The sequence below is a fragment of the Hipposideros armiger genome, unplaced genomic scaffold, assembly GCF_001890085.2.
Source record: "Hipposideros armiger isolate ML-2016 unplaced genomic scaffold, ASM189008v1 scaffold_272, whole genome shotgun sequence".
Lineage (NCBI taxonomy): Eukaryota > Metazoa > Chordata > Mammalia > Chiroptera > Hipposideridae > Hipposideros > Hipposideros armiger.
The window spans coordinates 559,174-574,822 of record NW_017731622.1 but is presented as its reverse complement, the minus strand read 5'-3'; the positions used below and the strand labels follow the sequence as shown (position 1 = coordinate 574,822).

The following is a 15,649-nucleotide window of genomic DNA, read 5'->3' as shown; positions in this document are numbered from 1 at the left end:
GCTGTCGTGCTTAACTGCTGCTGCCTTTTTGCAGCTCAGTGTGAGTTGTCATTTGTAGAGGGATCTCGCATACCTTAGAATCCTTATCTCAGGGATGGCACATGGAGTGTCACTGGAACCAGGGCCAGAGATGTAAGAGGGGTACCTGCCATATGCCTGGTGTACAGGAAGCAGTGTTGGGGTATTTGACCAGCTGGTGAGCTTCTGCCGCATAAGGCAATTACCCTCCTTATTACCACTGGAATGGGAGCCCAGTCTTCTGCAAGATTTTAAAACAAGTTAGAAATCCATATTTTGATGGATCACCTTCAGACATAAAGATTGTCCCACACATAAAACTCTGTGAACCAGCAGGGTGGTGCCAAGCAGAGAGCACTGGGACAGACCTCAGGCTTCCACTGTGTGTTTTCTGGTTATCTGTTTAGCTTCATGGCGCCTCCAGATCTTGGTATTGTCATCGGTCCAGCGGGAATCACAACCGATCTTGTGACACTGCGGAGTTGAGTAACTTGTCTGAGATGAGGATTGTAGTGAGGGTCAGGGCAGGGACTTGGGCAAGCAGTCTGAGTCGAGAAGCTCGTATCCTTGTGCTATTCTCATGAGCAGAATCCTGATAGCAAATGAGCTGGATTAGAAGTCAGCAGACCTGGGTCCTGGTTTTGGGCTCTGAAGTGTCGCTTTGAGCCCCAAGGTGCCTGCACTCCACACCCTGTTCTCCAGGTATGTCGACCAGAAAGGGCCCCACCATGCACTAGCAGTTTAAAATGTTGCACAGAATGTGTCTGAGGATAAGTTATAGCGGAATACTGATAATGATTTTATAGTTCAAGGACATCTTTGGACGGTGACTATGCCCTTAAGAAATATAGCAAATGCTGTGTTTAGTGTAAAGTCACCATCCGGGACTGGTCTTACCTCCCAAGGTTAAAAGCATATGGTATTTCTAAAGAATGCTGGCAGAACATTCTTCATCAGGCCATGTGGTACACCTGGGTCGCAGTCTACCTTTATCTGAGTTTCAGAGAAAGTATCAGTGTAACCATCTGGAATACATATTAGGATTCTAGGAGACTCTTGACACAGCTGGCTCAATGGAAAATATGGTGTTTATGGATGAGCCGATAATAATGATATTAATAATAATAAGGGTCCTTATCTAAATAACCTCTTATGGTGTAGAAAACAATTTCACATCTACAAAATTAGATTCTAGGCTAGTCTTCATATAGAATCATTGGGGCAAGCATTAATTTAAAAAATATAAATAGCAAAGTGAAAATGGCAATGAAAATGTGATTGACATTTCCTGCCAGTCATGTTTTCTTGAAGCTGTTTAAAGGGAGGAAAAACAAAAAGAGAAGGAAGGTAGCATCTGAGTCAAAACATACAAGCAAATACAATTCTTTACCCCAAAGTGGAAATGTAAATCAACATCGTGTGAACCGGGAGGATTTGATGGGAAGTGTGAAATAAAGTCCACGAGAGACCTGCACCTTTCTCTCTTTCTGTTTCTCACCCTGGGCAGGTGACAAATCTCAGATTCCTGTGGCAGCAGGGTCTTTTCTCCACTCCTTCGGATGTCTGACAATTTGTAAATCCATAAGGAAGCCTTTCTTGCAAGGCTCTCCCTTCACAATCGCATGCAAACAGCATGAGGTGATCAAAAGAATAGCTCTTGCTTTGTATTTGCCTTGTCCAGTTCTGAACAAGAGAACATGTAGACCCACTAAGAGAGCTTGTAATGACAGGCAGGCTAGCAGAACCAGCACCTGGGACCCCCCCCCCTGAAGAATGGACTGGGCAGAGCCAGGACTAGCGTGAGGGGAGTGAGGTACTTACCTTGGGCACCAAATTTTAGGGGGCACCGAAAATCTCAGTAGTCAAGATAGATGGTAGTTTAATGCAGTGTTTTTTGTTTACTTTTAATTAAAATGTATTGGGGTGACAATGGTTAGTAAAATTACATAGGTTTCAAGTGTACGTTTCTGTAATACATCATCTATATATCACATTGTGTGTTCACCACCCAGAGGCAGTTCTCCTGGGGGAGGGGGGGTGGAAGATGAGGGTAAAAGGGGGTAAAATATATGGTGATCTGACTCTGGGTGGTGAACACATAATTCAGTGTTTTTAAAAAAAAAATCAAGAAAAATCCATGATGAATAAAATGTTAGAATTTTAAATGAAGACAGGATAAATAGCGATTTTAATGCTGGCGTTTAAGGACTGAATTTCACGAGTCAGGAGGGGTTATAAACATAAGCACAACAGAAAACTGGCAGCTGCTGCCATTTATATGAGCGCTTTCAATGTGCCAGGAACAGTGTTCTATAACTTACAGGCCATTTTCTCTTGATACATTTTAGTTGGACCCGATGTGGCCTACAGTAAATTCAAATCTACTTGATAATAAACCATATTAGAAAAAGAGTTCCTTTACAGGCCTCATAAATTCCATTACAGTCCTTTTTGTCTTTGTTAAATGTATGAATTGAGAATTACAATCTCTTTATTCACCATGATCATTGTAGACACACAGCTCAAAAATATCAGCATTAACTTAAAACAATATATTAGCATGCTTGTATCTATTAAGCACTATTGCTTTGTAGCTCCAGCTGATGATTTTATTAAGTATACTGTAGAAGGGGAAAATCGAGGGTAATTATAAATGCATAAATACATAATTCATTGGTAGAAAGTGATTTTAATGGGATGGATGCAGAATTATCTATTTCCTCATGAAAATAACAGAGATGTTCTGATTAAGCCCATAATCTAGTCCATGTGAAATTCTCGCCAAACTGATGGGACTCATTTTCTTCTCTGAAACTACCTTTGATAAGAAATGCATTACAAACTCATCAGTTTGGCTTCCCGTTAACAAAGAGACAGCAGCCGCCTGGATCATTCTGGATTCACAGTGAAACTGCCACACCATGTATCCTCCAACTAAAGCTGTGCCAGCCTGACAAGGGGCAGATGAATCCAGGAGTTATTGTGCAGGGGTTTAAATCTATGCGGCAGCTGACGGTTGAAATAATCATCTATATATCGCTCTGAGCTAGCTGGGGAAAGGTTGAAGCTGTATATTTTCAACATATCTCGTCTAATGGTTAATCTGTTGTCTCGTACGGGCTCTCACAGGGTGGACTTGGAGCAGACACTGACAGCTTCAAGGAATGGCTTGTGGTAGATGTGGTTGGTTTGCCTTGATTCTCGAAGTGCAGGGTGCATGACGCTAAGTCAGCTTGAGTTGGAAAGGGGCAAACTCACCTGACTGGTTTCCCCAAACGCAAGGGGGTTTGCAGAACAGTGACCAGATCGGGTGGCGGGGGCGTTCCAGTCACTAAAAACTACTTCTGTCTCTCCCGACTTCCCCAGATCTGTGCACCAGATCTGTGCACTGGAAGTGGGCTTGTCTGGTGGCCTTGGCAGATTTGGAAAAACGTTATCCTTTTTGAAAACTGGAACAGTAGGAAAATGGGAGAAGATACACGAGAGCAGAGATCAGCAAACTTTTTCTATCAAGGGACAGCTAGTAAATGTTTTAGGCTTTGTGGGCTATACAATATTTATTTCACCTACTCCATTCTCTTATTGTAGAGTGAAAACAGATACACACAATAGGTAAACAAATGACTGTGGCCATGTCCCAATAAAACTTTATTTATAGCCACTAATTTAAATTTCATGTAATTTTAATATGTTGTTAAGTATCATTCTTTGTAGATTTTTACCCCAACCATTTAAAAATGTTAAAAACCATTTTTAGCTCATGGCTCTGCAAAAACATGTTCCAGATTAGTTTTCTGAACCCTGAACTTGAGAATATCAGAAGAAAGAAGGGAGTTGTTGGTGCCAGGTTTCATCTGTCCTGATGTGGGGGACAGGTGTCCCCCGTAAACAAGCACTGCCTACGCCAGGACTAGGAAAAGGAGCCTGGTACACTTTTGGGCCTCAAAGGCTTTTACCAACTTGTTGGTGCTGAGAGTGAGGAAAGAAGGAAAGAACAGTTGGAAAGAGGCTGTTTTTGTTGGACTCCTGTACATTTTTTCCCCAGTTTAATTCAAAGTAAACGTTATCTTTCATCCTCTACTACCTTCCCAATCTCCAAACTCCATAGCAATCCTTCCAGGAAACTCTTGCGTTTCTCATTTCAGTCATGTATTTGCTCTTAGACTTCCATCGTTCATCTCTGTGTCTCATCTCTGAGAAGCAAATACCTTGTGATCGTTGTTTGAGACTTTTCTTTGCCCTTGAGGTGACAGGACAGTCTGTTCCAAGAAAAAAAGAAATAAAAGAGCCAAAGGCAACCAGATCGCCAAAAGGAATTTTCTACCAAATTCTGAGCAGAGCAGAACATTGGGCAAGCTATTTTAGCCGGTCAACTTTTTAGTGAAGCTATATGAGCTGAGAGATTCTAGATACGGGGGACTTTGATGAATGTTGGACTCTTACCAAGATACGTATAGAACAGGCTTATGGTTTGAGATGGGGGTGGTGGGTCTGGGTATGGTAGTTACATCTAATCCACCCAGTTTGAGTCTAGAAGATCTGTTAGGCCCACAGTGTTTCTGTAGAGAACATTGCAATCCTGGTGGTGTGGATTCTGTTAATTTATATAGCATTTTATCTCTCTCCCATGTAGGAGTTGAATTCTTTCAATACCCCCTGTTGATGGACTCAAACAATTCAGGTTTTCTAGGCAGTGAATAGAGTCAGAAATACACCCTGTGATTAACTTCTACACAACCTATTGTTTCCCTCCCCAATCTCCTATTAGCTCCACACAAACCAGAAATGAAACTGCTCCAACAAGCCTTCCCTCCCCAGCCCCCTCAGTCTAGGGGGGTGGGACGGTGCTCCCTGCACCTGGACCAGGCCAGGGTGGGCCACTAGGAGACACTTTCCATACGCATTGTATGGAAGGACAGGTTTGTTGTTGTTGTTTAACTTATATCCTCTAGGTTTTCCAAATAAATGTATTTCCTGTTTCTCAGCTAGAAGTTGTGAAATTATCCTGCCAGATAATGTATATGATAAAGCGATCGTTCAATTGTCGAGAATTCTCTATGTTATCTGTTGGAGATATTATTGCTGGCATTGCTTTTGAGAGGCAGCATCCTTCATCTTTTCATTATTGGAGTATTAATATTCACCATGATCTTTCAAAGAAATAGCATTATGGATTGATCTTATCAATAATCCTGCAAAGTATTCACCAAACTTCTTGGTGATATGTGTTATCCCAAGGTTGTCAGAGCAAAAACTCTCATTCCAAGGACATCACCCACTTTAACTTCCCATGTTCTGATACTGAGCTGCCCACTCACCCTCTAGGCATAGAATTTGGCTCCCAGTGTCTGTCTTCACTTCTAGCCATGCTTAGCTGCTCAGCCTCACTGATGGGCAGCTGGCATTCCCCACTAGGGACTCACCCTGAAACAACAGTCAAGTGTTCTTTGACAGGAATTGCAGGACCAAACTCATAGTACAGGTTATTTATCTGGCATTTGTTTCTCTTGTTGTTGTTGATTTTCCTACATTGCTTAAGGAAACAACCCCACCAGTCTAGTGTGTGTGACAGGCAGCCAGGGTTCTGGTAGTCTGTGATTATAATACAGGAAATGTCTATGCATAAAACAGGCGCCATTCCATGCTCCAGACCAGGGACTGCTCGTGCGTGGCCACGCTCACTGTAAGATCTTGCAAGTTAAGTAGTTTATACTTTCTGGTGAAAGTCTTAGGAATCATATTAGAGAGCATTTGAGTCAGCTTGGGAATTTTGTCCATCGTGAATTACGTATTGCAACATGACTGGAGTACGATGACTTGCATGATTTTCCTTGGGGGGAATGTTTGATAACCCCATAGAAATCAGGAAGTACACTGTTCAATTTCTAGTCCAGCAATTTCACCCTTTCTTTTACCCTCAGTTTTAGTAAAACATTTTCATCCTGGAAGACTGAAGACACACACCCACTTTTCATTGATGTCACTCATGAGACAAGGAGATTCTACACGTCCCCCTTTCATAGGAGTGACAAACCCATGGCATTTAATTCAAGTTAGGCAGCAATATTGCAACCAAGGGGGCTGATCAAGCCGGTGGTTTGAGATGAAAACGATAGCTTAACATTGCGGGTCGATGACTTGGAATATAATGATTATTTAGTGGGATGCATTTTAGCAGGCTGCAGGAGATAATGGGTCTCATATTGCTGCTAAACTGGTTTTCTGTGTCTGTGTATGTTGTAGAGCAGAGGGGATCTTTGTATGTTTTGGGAAATTATTGCACAAACAAGATTATCTTCTGACGTATTATCCTTTCTGACATCAGTGACAATAACACAGCAAAAAGAATATTAAGAAGTCATCATGGTAAAAGAAAAGAAGACAAAAACCTCAATTTAGCTGTGAGGGAGAAACTTCCATTTTAATTTACAGCTGTAATTCTATTCAATGTTAAAACTGGTTTGCAACTTTTCTAATGAAGCATTTCACAAAGGATTAATTTCCATTTTCTTTTCTCGTTATTGTTCGGCAGTCAAGGTTGAAGCTAGATCACGTTGTCCCAAAGACCCATTTGGGTTCAAGAACGCAACTCACAATTCTCGGCTTGTGACCAAGCCAGGTGACGGAGTGCTGGAACCCATCTCAATTTTTAATAACTTCTCTGCACCCCTCAATGCTGTACCTTAACATGCTGAGCTCAGTTGAAGAAGAAGGATGCACTACTGTGGATTTCAGCATGCACTTAGCTTGTTGGGCAGCAAAATACCACAGAGAAAAACCATTAAAAAATGATAAATACTAATTAAAATGACCCTACCCCCAGACTAGCAGCTCGCTCAAGACTTCAGTCAGAAGCCCTGTTAGCGAGATGCCGTTTGCGTTCAAGCCACTTTGCATGCCTCTTACTCCTGAGTGATTCCAGTGTGAATATGACATTACTAATGACCTGCTAAGTGTGTGCAGATGTGGGTTTCTCCAGATGTGGTGATTAATAATGTAATGAAGATAGCCAGTCAACTCATGTTTATGGGTTGTTTGCCTTTTATTACGTTTCCGAGTTTATTTGCTTTGAACTATTTCTTAACTCTAGCCAGCACACTCACCTTTAAGTCTTAAAGGGCAACATCCCCCTAAACCCTATTGAGGAAACAGGGAAGAAAGTAATGTGCCCCAGGCTGGAGCCGAGCTGCGGGTCCATCACATGTCAGGACACTGGACTATTTGGGAAAGCTGAACTTTGGAATCATTGCCCATTTTGCTCCAAAGGGCCACAAAGAGGCATGGGTGAGCCTTGATACAGTGTTTGCAAGCTGGCTAGGCCAATAAAGAAAGGGATTTCTATTTTAAAAAACCCAGTAAAATATATGACCATCTTCAAGTAAGCCCAGAATTCTGGCCAGTGTTTCTGGATGATGTTGCCTTGCTTTTGCTTGAAAACAGAATGACGATGAAAAGTTGAGTAAAATGTTGTTACAGATGTTCGACTCAGCATTAAGGCTGTTGGAATTACCACCACATCTTAAATCAATTCCCAGAACATTGTCTGGGGGTTATGTCATCGAAATAATGAATCCTCTTTAGTCAAGTATAAGCAAACATGTTAGAACATCACTGTAACTTTAAATTAAACTCTAAGCTCCAACCAAGGGATCTGAGGCCTCATTAGACTTGCCTGACATTTTTCTAACACTGAGTCTTCCCAAACTGTAAAACTGTTAAATTCAGTGCCTATTAGACAAGCGAGCGCTGGGAAGTTACAACAGCACATTAAGTGTTATACTTAGGGATGTGCAAAAACATGCCCTTGAATTTTATGAGTACTTGGAGACTGGATGGAGTTCAGCCCCTATAAAAATTCCACATTAGATTCCTGAACTTGTTTGTGTTTCAAAGAAGCTGCTAAGTCAGGTTCCTTGAAAAGATCATATCTTCATGAGGCTTCCACGGCATGATGCAAGTGAGAATGCCGGAGACAGAGGTGAATTGTAATTAGCCCCAAAGCAGGCTGAATGCAAACCTGCGAATATGTGTTGGCATCAGGTCCTGGCCCATGGCTTCAATACATTTGTCTTTCCTGAAAGTAAGTACATTTAAGTCTCCCTTTTAATTCAATTTTTACTCCTCTCATGTAGTCGCAGAAGCCATGAAATGAAAATTATATTCTATAGCTGAACTAAAAGTTTTCCTAGATTTGCTTTCTTTAGATATGTGGAAAGTGATAGAAGCTACACAGAGGATAATAATTAAATATGGTTCGTATCCTACTTGTGAGAAGGAAGTGATCAGTGCTTCTCTTGTGGGACCTAAGCCATATGTGATAGTCTGCATCACACAACAATGTTTGTATATTGATGCTGGAGACATTTCCCCGTCTCTTCAGGGAACCGATCTGCATTTCCAGGCTGTGAGTGCAGAAGGAAACCTTTGAAAACGAGTTTCATTTAAGAGAACAAATCCCAGTTTAAGTGCAGCATGATTATGATGGATGATCTTTCTAACTTTCAATGAAAATAAATAGTTTCCTTGTGTAGAAGGAGGCATAGTTTTAGCACCACAACGGGGTGTCTCCCTGGAGCTGGCTAACAGGTATTAACTTGCAAGCCTTGCATCTGAACATCACTGCAGAGAAAGAGACAGTGACCAGGGACAAGGAAAACAGGCACTTAACCAAAGAGGGTTATTTACTGTGGGCCCCGTGCAAAGGGGGAAGCAACAGTTAAGCAAAATAATCCAACAGAAATGCCAGTGAGTGTGACATCTGTTCAAGTTTTAAGTAATATAGGCAAAGCCATGGCAACATCTGGTGGCCTTGACTAAAGCTAGCTATAATAGACTAGGTTAGGTCAAAGATCTTTTGGATATTTCATTCTGACCATCAGAAGGCTCATAATGGTTGGGAAGAAAAGAACTTTCAACCCACTAGACCCACTCACATGCACACACGTTATTTAGTTGGGCATGCTACTCAACTAATCTAGGTCACCCTGAACACAATACAATGGTAAGTGGTCCACATTAAAAGATGACCTTGTATTATGGGTGGAGTCAATGCAAGACTTTCTACCCCATCCTAAGATGGAGAAAGTGCAAAAGTACACACACACACACACACACACACACTCACTCCCTCTCTCTCAATCTCAGTCTCACTGCCTTTCTACCTATTATTGCTTGGGATGGCCGGCCCCCTGTCCTATCAAAGGAAGATGAATTCAGGTCAAGCTCAGAGTGCCTGTTTGCTTGCTGAGAGATGCATATCAACTCTAAGTGATTTTTTTCAATACCATTTATGTGGCTTGTATTTATTTCCTTTCATCTTTTAAGTGCTGTTTAGTCTCGGTGTGATTTGCTGTGGATACTCATTTCTGATAAGATGCGATATCCTTCCAGCCACATAGTTCCTGCCTGGAGCCCTAAGTGACTGATATGGTCACAACCTGAGCACAGGCCTCGGGGGTGGGGTGGGGTAAACGGGATGGGGGGAGAGCAGGTGGCAGCATGAGTGGGTTGTGGGCATTTACAGGTGCTTTCTCACCTTCATTTTGTTTGGAATAGCTCTCACCTTGAAACACATTCTTATCCTTTCCCTGTGTCAGCCAGAATTTAGACAATTCAGACTCCGTAGAATAATGGAGTGTACCAAGTGTGATATTTTGAAGCAGGCTCAGAGGGTAGTTGGATGACTATAATCCCTTTGGAACCATGTATCATAACATACTACATTTATTTAGGGTTTTCAGGGAAGGGCCATTTAATGCATGTGCTGATCCGGGTCTTCCTGGATAATGTCAAGTAGCTGAGATGGCATTCTCTCCCCCACCTAAAACTTGTGCACCATTAACATGTGTCACGCTTCTTTTGACGTACCTGCTAATATTTCTCTTCTTAGCTTTAAGGTAACTGCTGTTCATTCCTGGTTTCAGGGGTGCTTCCTCCCAGTCTGTGTTGCAGTCAACTCTAAGAATCCAAGGAGCCTATTTTTCCTTCTTGACATTACAGCTTTAGCCTGAATTGTGGGGGTGGGGAGAGGAGGTCTAGGATTTTGCCGCCGATGCCCTTGGGTGACAGGCTGGGTACGCATCTGCTAATTACCCAGCAGCTCTCTTAAAAAGAAGCATGATGCAGGCTAATACATCTCCAAAGCTTATTAGTGGGTGTCTTTGGGCAAAGGCAGTAGGATGTGCTATGTTGTTTGTGAGCAGAGCTTCGTATTGCTTAGCAATCTGTGTGTGGTTTAGACGTTTGGAAAACAGCCTTTGGTTTCCAATCCCCTGTGCTGCCCTCCCTCCCTGCCCCTCACCACATCATCGGAGATATCATTCAATGGCAACCTCCTCCTTTCCTCCTTCATGTGGGTGCTCTTTTCCGGCCCTCTTCTCCGACCTCGCAGCCTGGTCCTAATGAGTTAAGAAAAGATCCCTTGTGTGCAGCCCCACAGGCCCTCCTTTATGGGGAGGTGCAGGGACAAGAGCTGAGGTGGGCTGGGGACTCCTGAGGCAGCATGTCCCAGTGTCCCCAGTCCTGACTGATGAAACACTGGCTGTTAGGGCCTCAGACCCTTGCCACTCTCCAAGGCTCCTCCTCCGGCCTGCAGGGATTAGGAACCAGTTCAGTTTGTTCATTTGCAGAAGCAGCAGGCTGGCAGCTGTTATGCTGCTATTTCACACACAACTTTATTTCTGATTTTGGTTACGGAAAAACCCATTACCCAGCAAAGCTAAGTAACCAAAATTAACTCTAAGAATAATGATTGAATATACATATATACATTTATATACATATATACATATATATGTATATATATATATTTGTATACAGATAAATCATGATGTCTTTTCTTTCTTATGGCAGGGTTTTTACAAACTATCGTAGTCTGTTTTTAAGTGCATGTTCAAATGCTGGAGTGTCAAGAGGTGTTCACCTTTCTAAGCTGGCTCCTTTGACTAACACATTTGGTCTTTGTCATTGGGTCCTAAAAGACAGCCATGAATTCCCAGTGAGTGACTGAGCCGTGAGTGTGTGTCCTTTGATATCTTGCCTGTATTGCACAGTCTGCCCTCAAACTGTTCATAATCTCATGAGCTGCCTGTATTTCCAGTTGAAGATGAGCAGCCCTCAACGCTGTCACCCAAAAAAAAGCAGCGGAATGGAGGCATGCGGAACTCACCCAGCTCCTCGCCCAAGCTGATGAGGTAAGGAGAGGGGCCTCGGGCCACAGGGGATCCCCCTCTAGCTCCTTCCCTTCCTCTCCTCACCCCCTCCCCTCCCCACCCTGCCCAGGCACACAGCCTCCCCTCCCCAGCGAGCAGGAGGCAGGGGAGGGAACGAAGATCGTTAGATGGCTTCTTAAAGGCTGGAGTATTTATTCTGTCAGCTTGTCAGCAGTTAATGATAGAGCCGAAAAAATTCTGTCATGAAAAACAGTTTGAAAAGCTGTTTGAAAAATACATAGGCTTTAAAGTCTTAGCTGTCACCATGTCCTGTCTATGTGTAGTTCCTAAACAGCAGTGGCACTAATGACGGTGGCAACCAATCAGAGGAACTTGTGTGGTTAGTTCGCCTCCGGCAAGTCTCTTTCTGCTGGAGTCCCTCTGAGGACTGTTGTCTGTACTTACGGCCATATGTGAGATGTATCATCACAATCGAAAATGAACCTGAAGATTACCTTCCTTTTATCCTGTCGATTGAAATCAAATTTCTGTTAATTGATTTTGACTGATAAAAAAAGTCTAATAATCTGTGGACTTGCCAAAGCAAAGTTCAAAAGTAATCCAGTTCTGCTCAGGCTAAAAGCAATATTAATTATGAAATACAGTGTGTATGCATGCTTTCTTTCTTTTCCCCTTTTTCTCTCTCCTCCCCCACCCCCACTTCCTTTTTGCCTTTCCTTCCTCGCTCCCTTCCTTCCCTTCTTTTTATCTTGACTGTAGCTTCTTCTAGGAAATGGCAACTGAAACCAAATTTCAAGAGTATTTCCAAGTGCCTCTTCTTGGCCTCTTCATCTTTCATTTTCCCTTTTTGTGTCTTCAGCTCATCTGTCAATCCCGGGGTTTATTGCCTCCAACATCCTAACTCTCTAGCACCTCAATGAAACAGGGGTGATCTCAGATTGGCACTGCTCTCCCTAAATGGTCACGGCTGTGGAAACACCTGCCATCTTGCCATTACTTTCTTCTTTTCATTGCTATTGGCCACTCCCCTCCCTTTGATTACTGAAATAAAATACTGGTGGCTTCCCCCTCGCTCCCCACTTATCCATCACTTATCCATCACTTTCCGATCTTCTGGGCCCTCCCCAACCCCCTCTCTGGGATGTAAACAGGGCAGTCCTTCTCCGTGCAGTTGAGGACACAAGTTGCCATGGAAGACTCACCCAGCCCCATGACCATCTCTTCCTGCTAAGGGCGTCCTTAACGGTTCTCTGCCTTCCCCTTCACTCAGTCTTGCTTGGGTGTCTCTGATTTACATGCCTGTTCACAGATTACAAGGAGGAATAAAACTGTGCCAACTGCCAAGCTTCTCGTTTTTATGACACCAGTTGTCATGCTAGCATTCATTTCCTCTTTACTCACCTTTAGGTAATCGCCTTATCTAATGCTAATAGTTTTATCCATTTAAAGTAGAGAAAAGCCCAGGCACTTTCTTTTGCCTAAATCTAGAGAAGCAAATAAATAAATAAAGAGAAGTCTGAAAAATCTGAAACCTTTGGAGCCCAATTCTTTGTCCCTGTTTGCTATGTAAAGTATGGCTCATTTCTTTGATCTTGAGTAATAATAATTCTGAGGAGTTATACTGTTTTCATATGCTTCAAAGCTGTGTCAAAGTTTTGCTGCTTAAGGGTACTTCTTTATTCTGTTGGCTCTTGGGTACCAAGATGACAGGTCTTCTGTACGAGGTGGAAGCTTTTTTAAGTCGTAGCCTTCAGCAAAACATCAAATTACCAAATCCAGGGTAACATACTTCTACACAAATGCCTTTCCTGTAGATATATTATACCATATATATTAAATACTTTAGTGTTACACGCTACATTTTATGTGCAATAGAAAGTGATGGTTTGAGGTAGCCTTGAGGGGACTTTTTTTCCACAAGCAGAAAAAGCTAGTGTATACCCATATCAAGTATGGTTTTTACAGGACTTTCTGCCCGAAGGCCTTTGTAAATAAGTAATGATCAACAGATTGGCTGTGGGTTTTTGAAAAGCATGCCTATGTCAGTTTGCATGATGGGGGAGAATTTTCAAAGTGGGTCTTGCTTTCATTGCCTGTCGGAGAGGGACCGAGGGAGGCAGTCATCCTGGGCCGGAGCTGTCTGCTCCGTGGCACATCAGAATTGCTAAACGTGGGTCAGGCAGTGAGCTAAAATTTACCAAGCTACAGAACTCAGGTTTCTGGTGTTGGTGCTTTTGGGCTGCGGCTGTGGCCACGACCGTTGTCACCTAGATGCTTTACCCCATGAGCCACACCACTCTCGATCACAGCTCAGCTGGAAGAGCTGTCCCATGACAAGTCAGAAACTCCTAAGACACTCAGTTACCATGACTTTCTGCGTTTCAGGGGCCCTCCATATTCTGAAGTGGGAGCCAAGACAGGGTGCGGAGCCCGCTCACTAGTTCCCTTCACTTGTGGTGTATGAATGAAGACTCCATGAGTTTGGTTTGCTTTGGTTTGACTACCTGACACTGGCGATGAGGTTGGCAGGGCTATTTTCGCTAGGTCCCTCTTGTCGACTGAGAGGAAGCAGAGGGGCTCATGTGGTACCTTGAGGTGTCTGCAGGTCCCCCCACCTCTTAAAACACTCCTTTTCTACTGTACAGAAGATAGGACTCCCAGGTCCTATTCCTTGTGACCTGAAAAATCCATAAAAGAAGCTAATGACTTATTTGAGGTGGGTTTTTCAACACGAGTTTGTGGCTTACTGTTGGAGCAGAATCAATCATTCTGAATGTGGGCAGGCTTTAGTGGCCTATGGGGCAGTGATAGGAATAGCACCAAGAGGAACGGGAGAGCCCAGAATGGGCTCGGATGGGCTTTAATTGACCACTGTGGCTTCTGCAAATAAAACGGGCTCCTGCGTGAGGGTTTCTTGCAAACCATCTGCCAGCAGGAAATGCTGCTGGGACTCTGCACTAATGGCCTTTGTCTCCCCTTTGTTCTGGTGTTAGACTTACCCTGATTTTTAAGTGTCACTTAGCTCTCTACACAATCATTAGGTGAACAGCCTCGTTTTGTGTGTCTGGATCCTGACGCAGTATGTTTTTTAGTCACCCCGACAGAAAACAACTCTCACAGCCAAATGGTGAATGTCTGTGCTTTAAGCCAGGGATCCCTGTGCTGTGACAGATAACCTTTGGCTTCACAGCCCCCAAGGAGGAGTGGGCCATGGAGGTCCGTAGGTCCCTGTTGTTCTATTCACCTTCCTTGTTAGTCTCTTAACATGGAATGATATAAAGAGTTTCTCCTAGTTTTCCTCTAAAATCACCAAGCATCCATTGCTCATTTCTCCCTTGCTAGTGGGCTTGTGCCTTGTAAGGATAGCAGTGTCTTCCTTCAGTTATAAGACCCTTTGGAGCAAGAACTTTGTCTCTAAATAACAAAGTCAAGGGCCTTAATTTGGGGGGGGTCTCACAGACCCCATTGAACATCCAATGAAAGTGCTCTAGAAAGCCTCTCTAGGGAAAAATAAAGCACACTGGACACCATTTTGACTACAATTGAAGGCGATTCATGGATTCCCTCTCTAAATCCCTGCGCAGCTCATAATCACACTCTGTTCTTTCTGCAGCCATCTTCAAGTCGCTGCATTCTCAACTGCTGTTTGGATACTGAATGTATTTCTCCAGTGGATAGACAGTATAGAGGCAACGCCTGGGCTCTCACACAGTGTCTTCACATGGAACCCACACAGAACGTGCATTTCATCTGTCTGCGTCTATTCCTTTTCTCAGATTAATTCTCATCCAGCAAATGCTCAGTGAGAGCCTACTGGATTCAGGGTGTTGTGGAAGGTCTTCAAGGGGTGTAGAGTAAGATTCCTTAGAGTAGGTCCCTGTCTTCAAAATGTTCACAGTTTAATGGAGGAGATGTACAGTAAAATAGAGTAGGAACAGCTTGGAGATCTACTAGCATGGGCTGTGAGAGCAGAGAGAGTGGACATCACCTCTGGTTGGGAGGCTGAGCCTGGTTCATGAAGGAGGTTTCATTACCTGAGCCCTGGGTGAGGAGGGGAATTCCCTACTGATAATGCTACGTACCCTGTTTTGTTCACCGGGTACCAGGCATCATTCCAAGAGGGTCATGGCTATGAACTCACTGAATCCTACCTGCAACCCATGAGCAGGAATCACTCTTTCCCCCATGTTACAGATGAAGAAGCTGAGTCACAGATGTAAAGTCTAATAAAGAAAGTAAGTCTTACCTAACTGGGGAGATTCGAACCCAGGCAGTTTAGCTTCCAAGCCCATTTTATTAACCCCTTCACCATTCTACCCAATGAAGGAAACAGACAAAGTGCTCAGGCCACAGGAAGTGGCTTGGTGTGGCTGGAGCATGGGGTCCTTGGAGTGGCATAGCTGGAGTTAAACATATGAGAGTAGCCTGGCTCCCCGTCATGAGGCCTTTTGTGTCATAGG

General features: G+C 43.4%; 1 protein-coding gene across 40 annotated transcripts in view; it reads left to right on the top strand.

The window, feature by feature from the left end:
• The window catches only part of KCNMA1 (potassium calcium-activated channel subfamily M alpha 1), a 744,819-nt gene that overhangs the window by 630,504 nt on the left and 98,666 nt on the right, over positions 1 to 15,649 (top strand). For 37 of the 40 annotated variants that reach the window (XM_019657024.1, XM_019657023.1, XM_019657013.1 and 34 more), the window contains one exon: positions 11,117 to 11,210. In XM_019657024.1, coding sequence (XP_019512569.1) covers positions 11,117 to 11,210 — 94 coding nt within the window. Of the gene's footprint in view, positions 1 to 6,550; positions 6,638 to 11,116; positions 11,211 to 15,649 lie in introns of all 40 variants that reach the window. The other 3 variants (XM_019657039.1, XM_019657038.1, XM_019657037.1) reach the window with 1 other exon arrangement.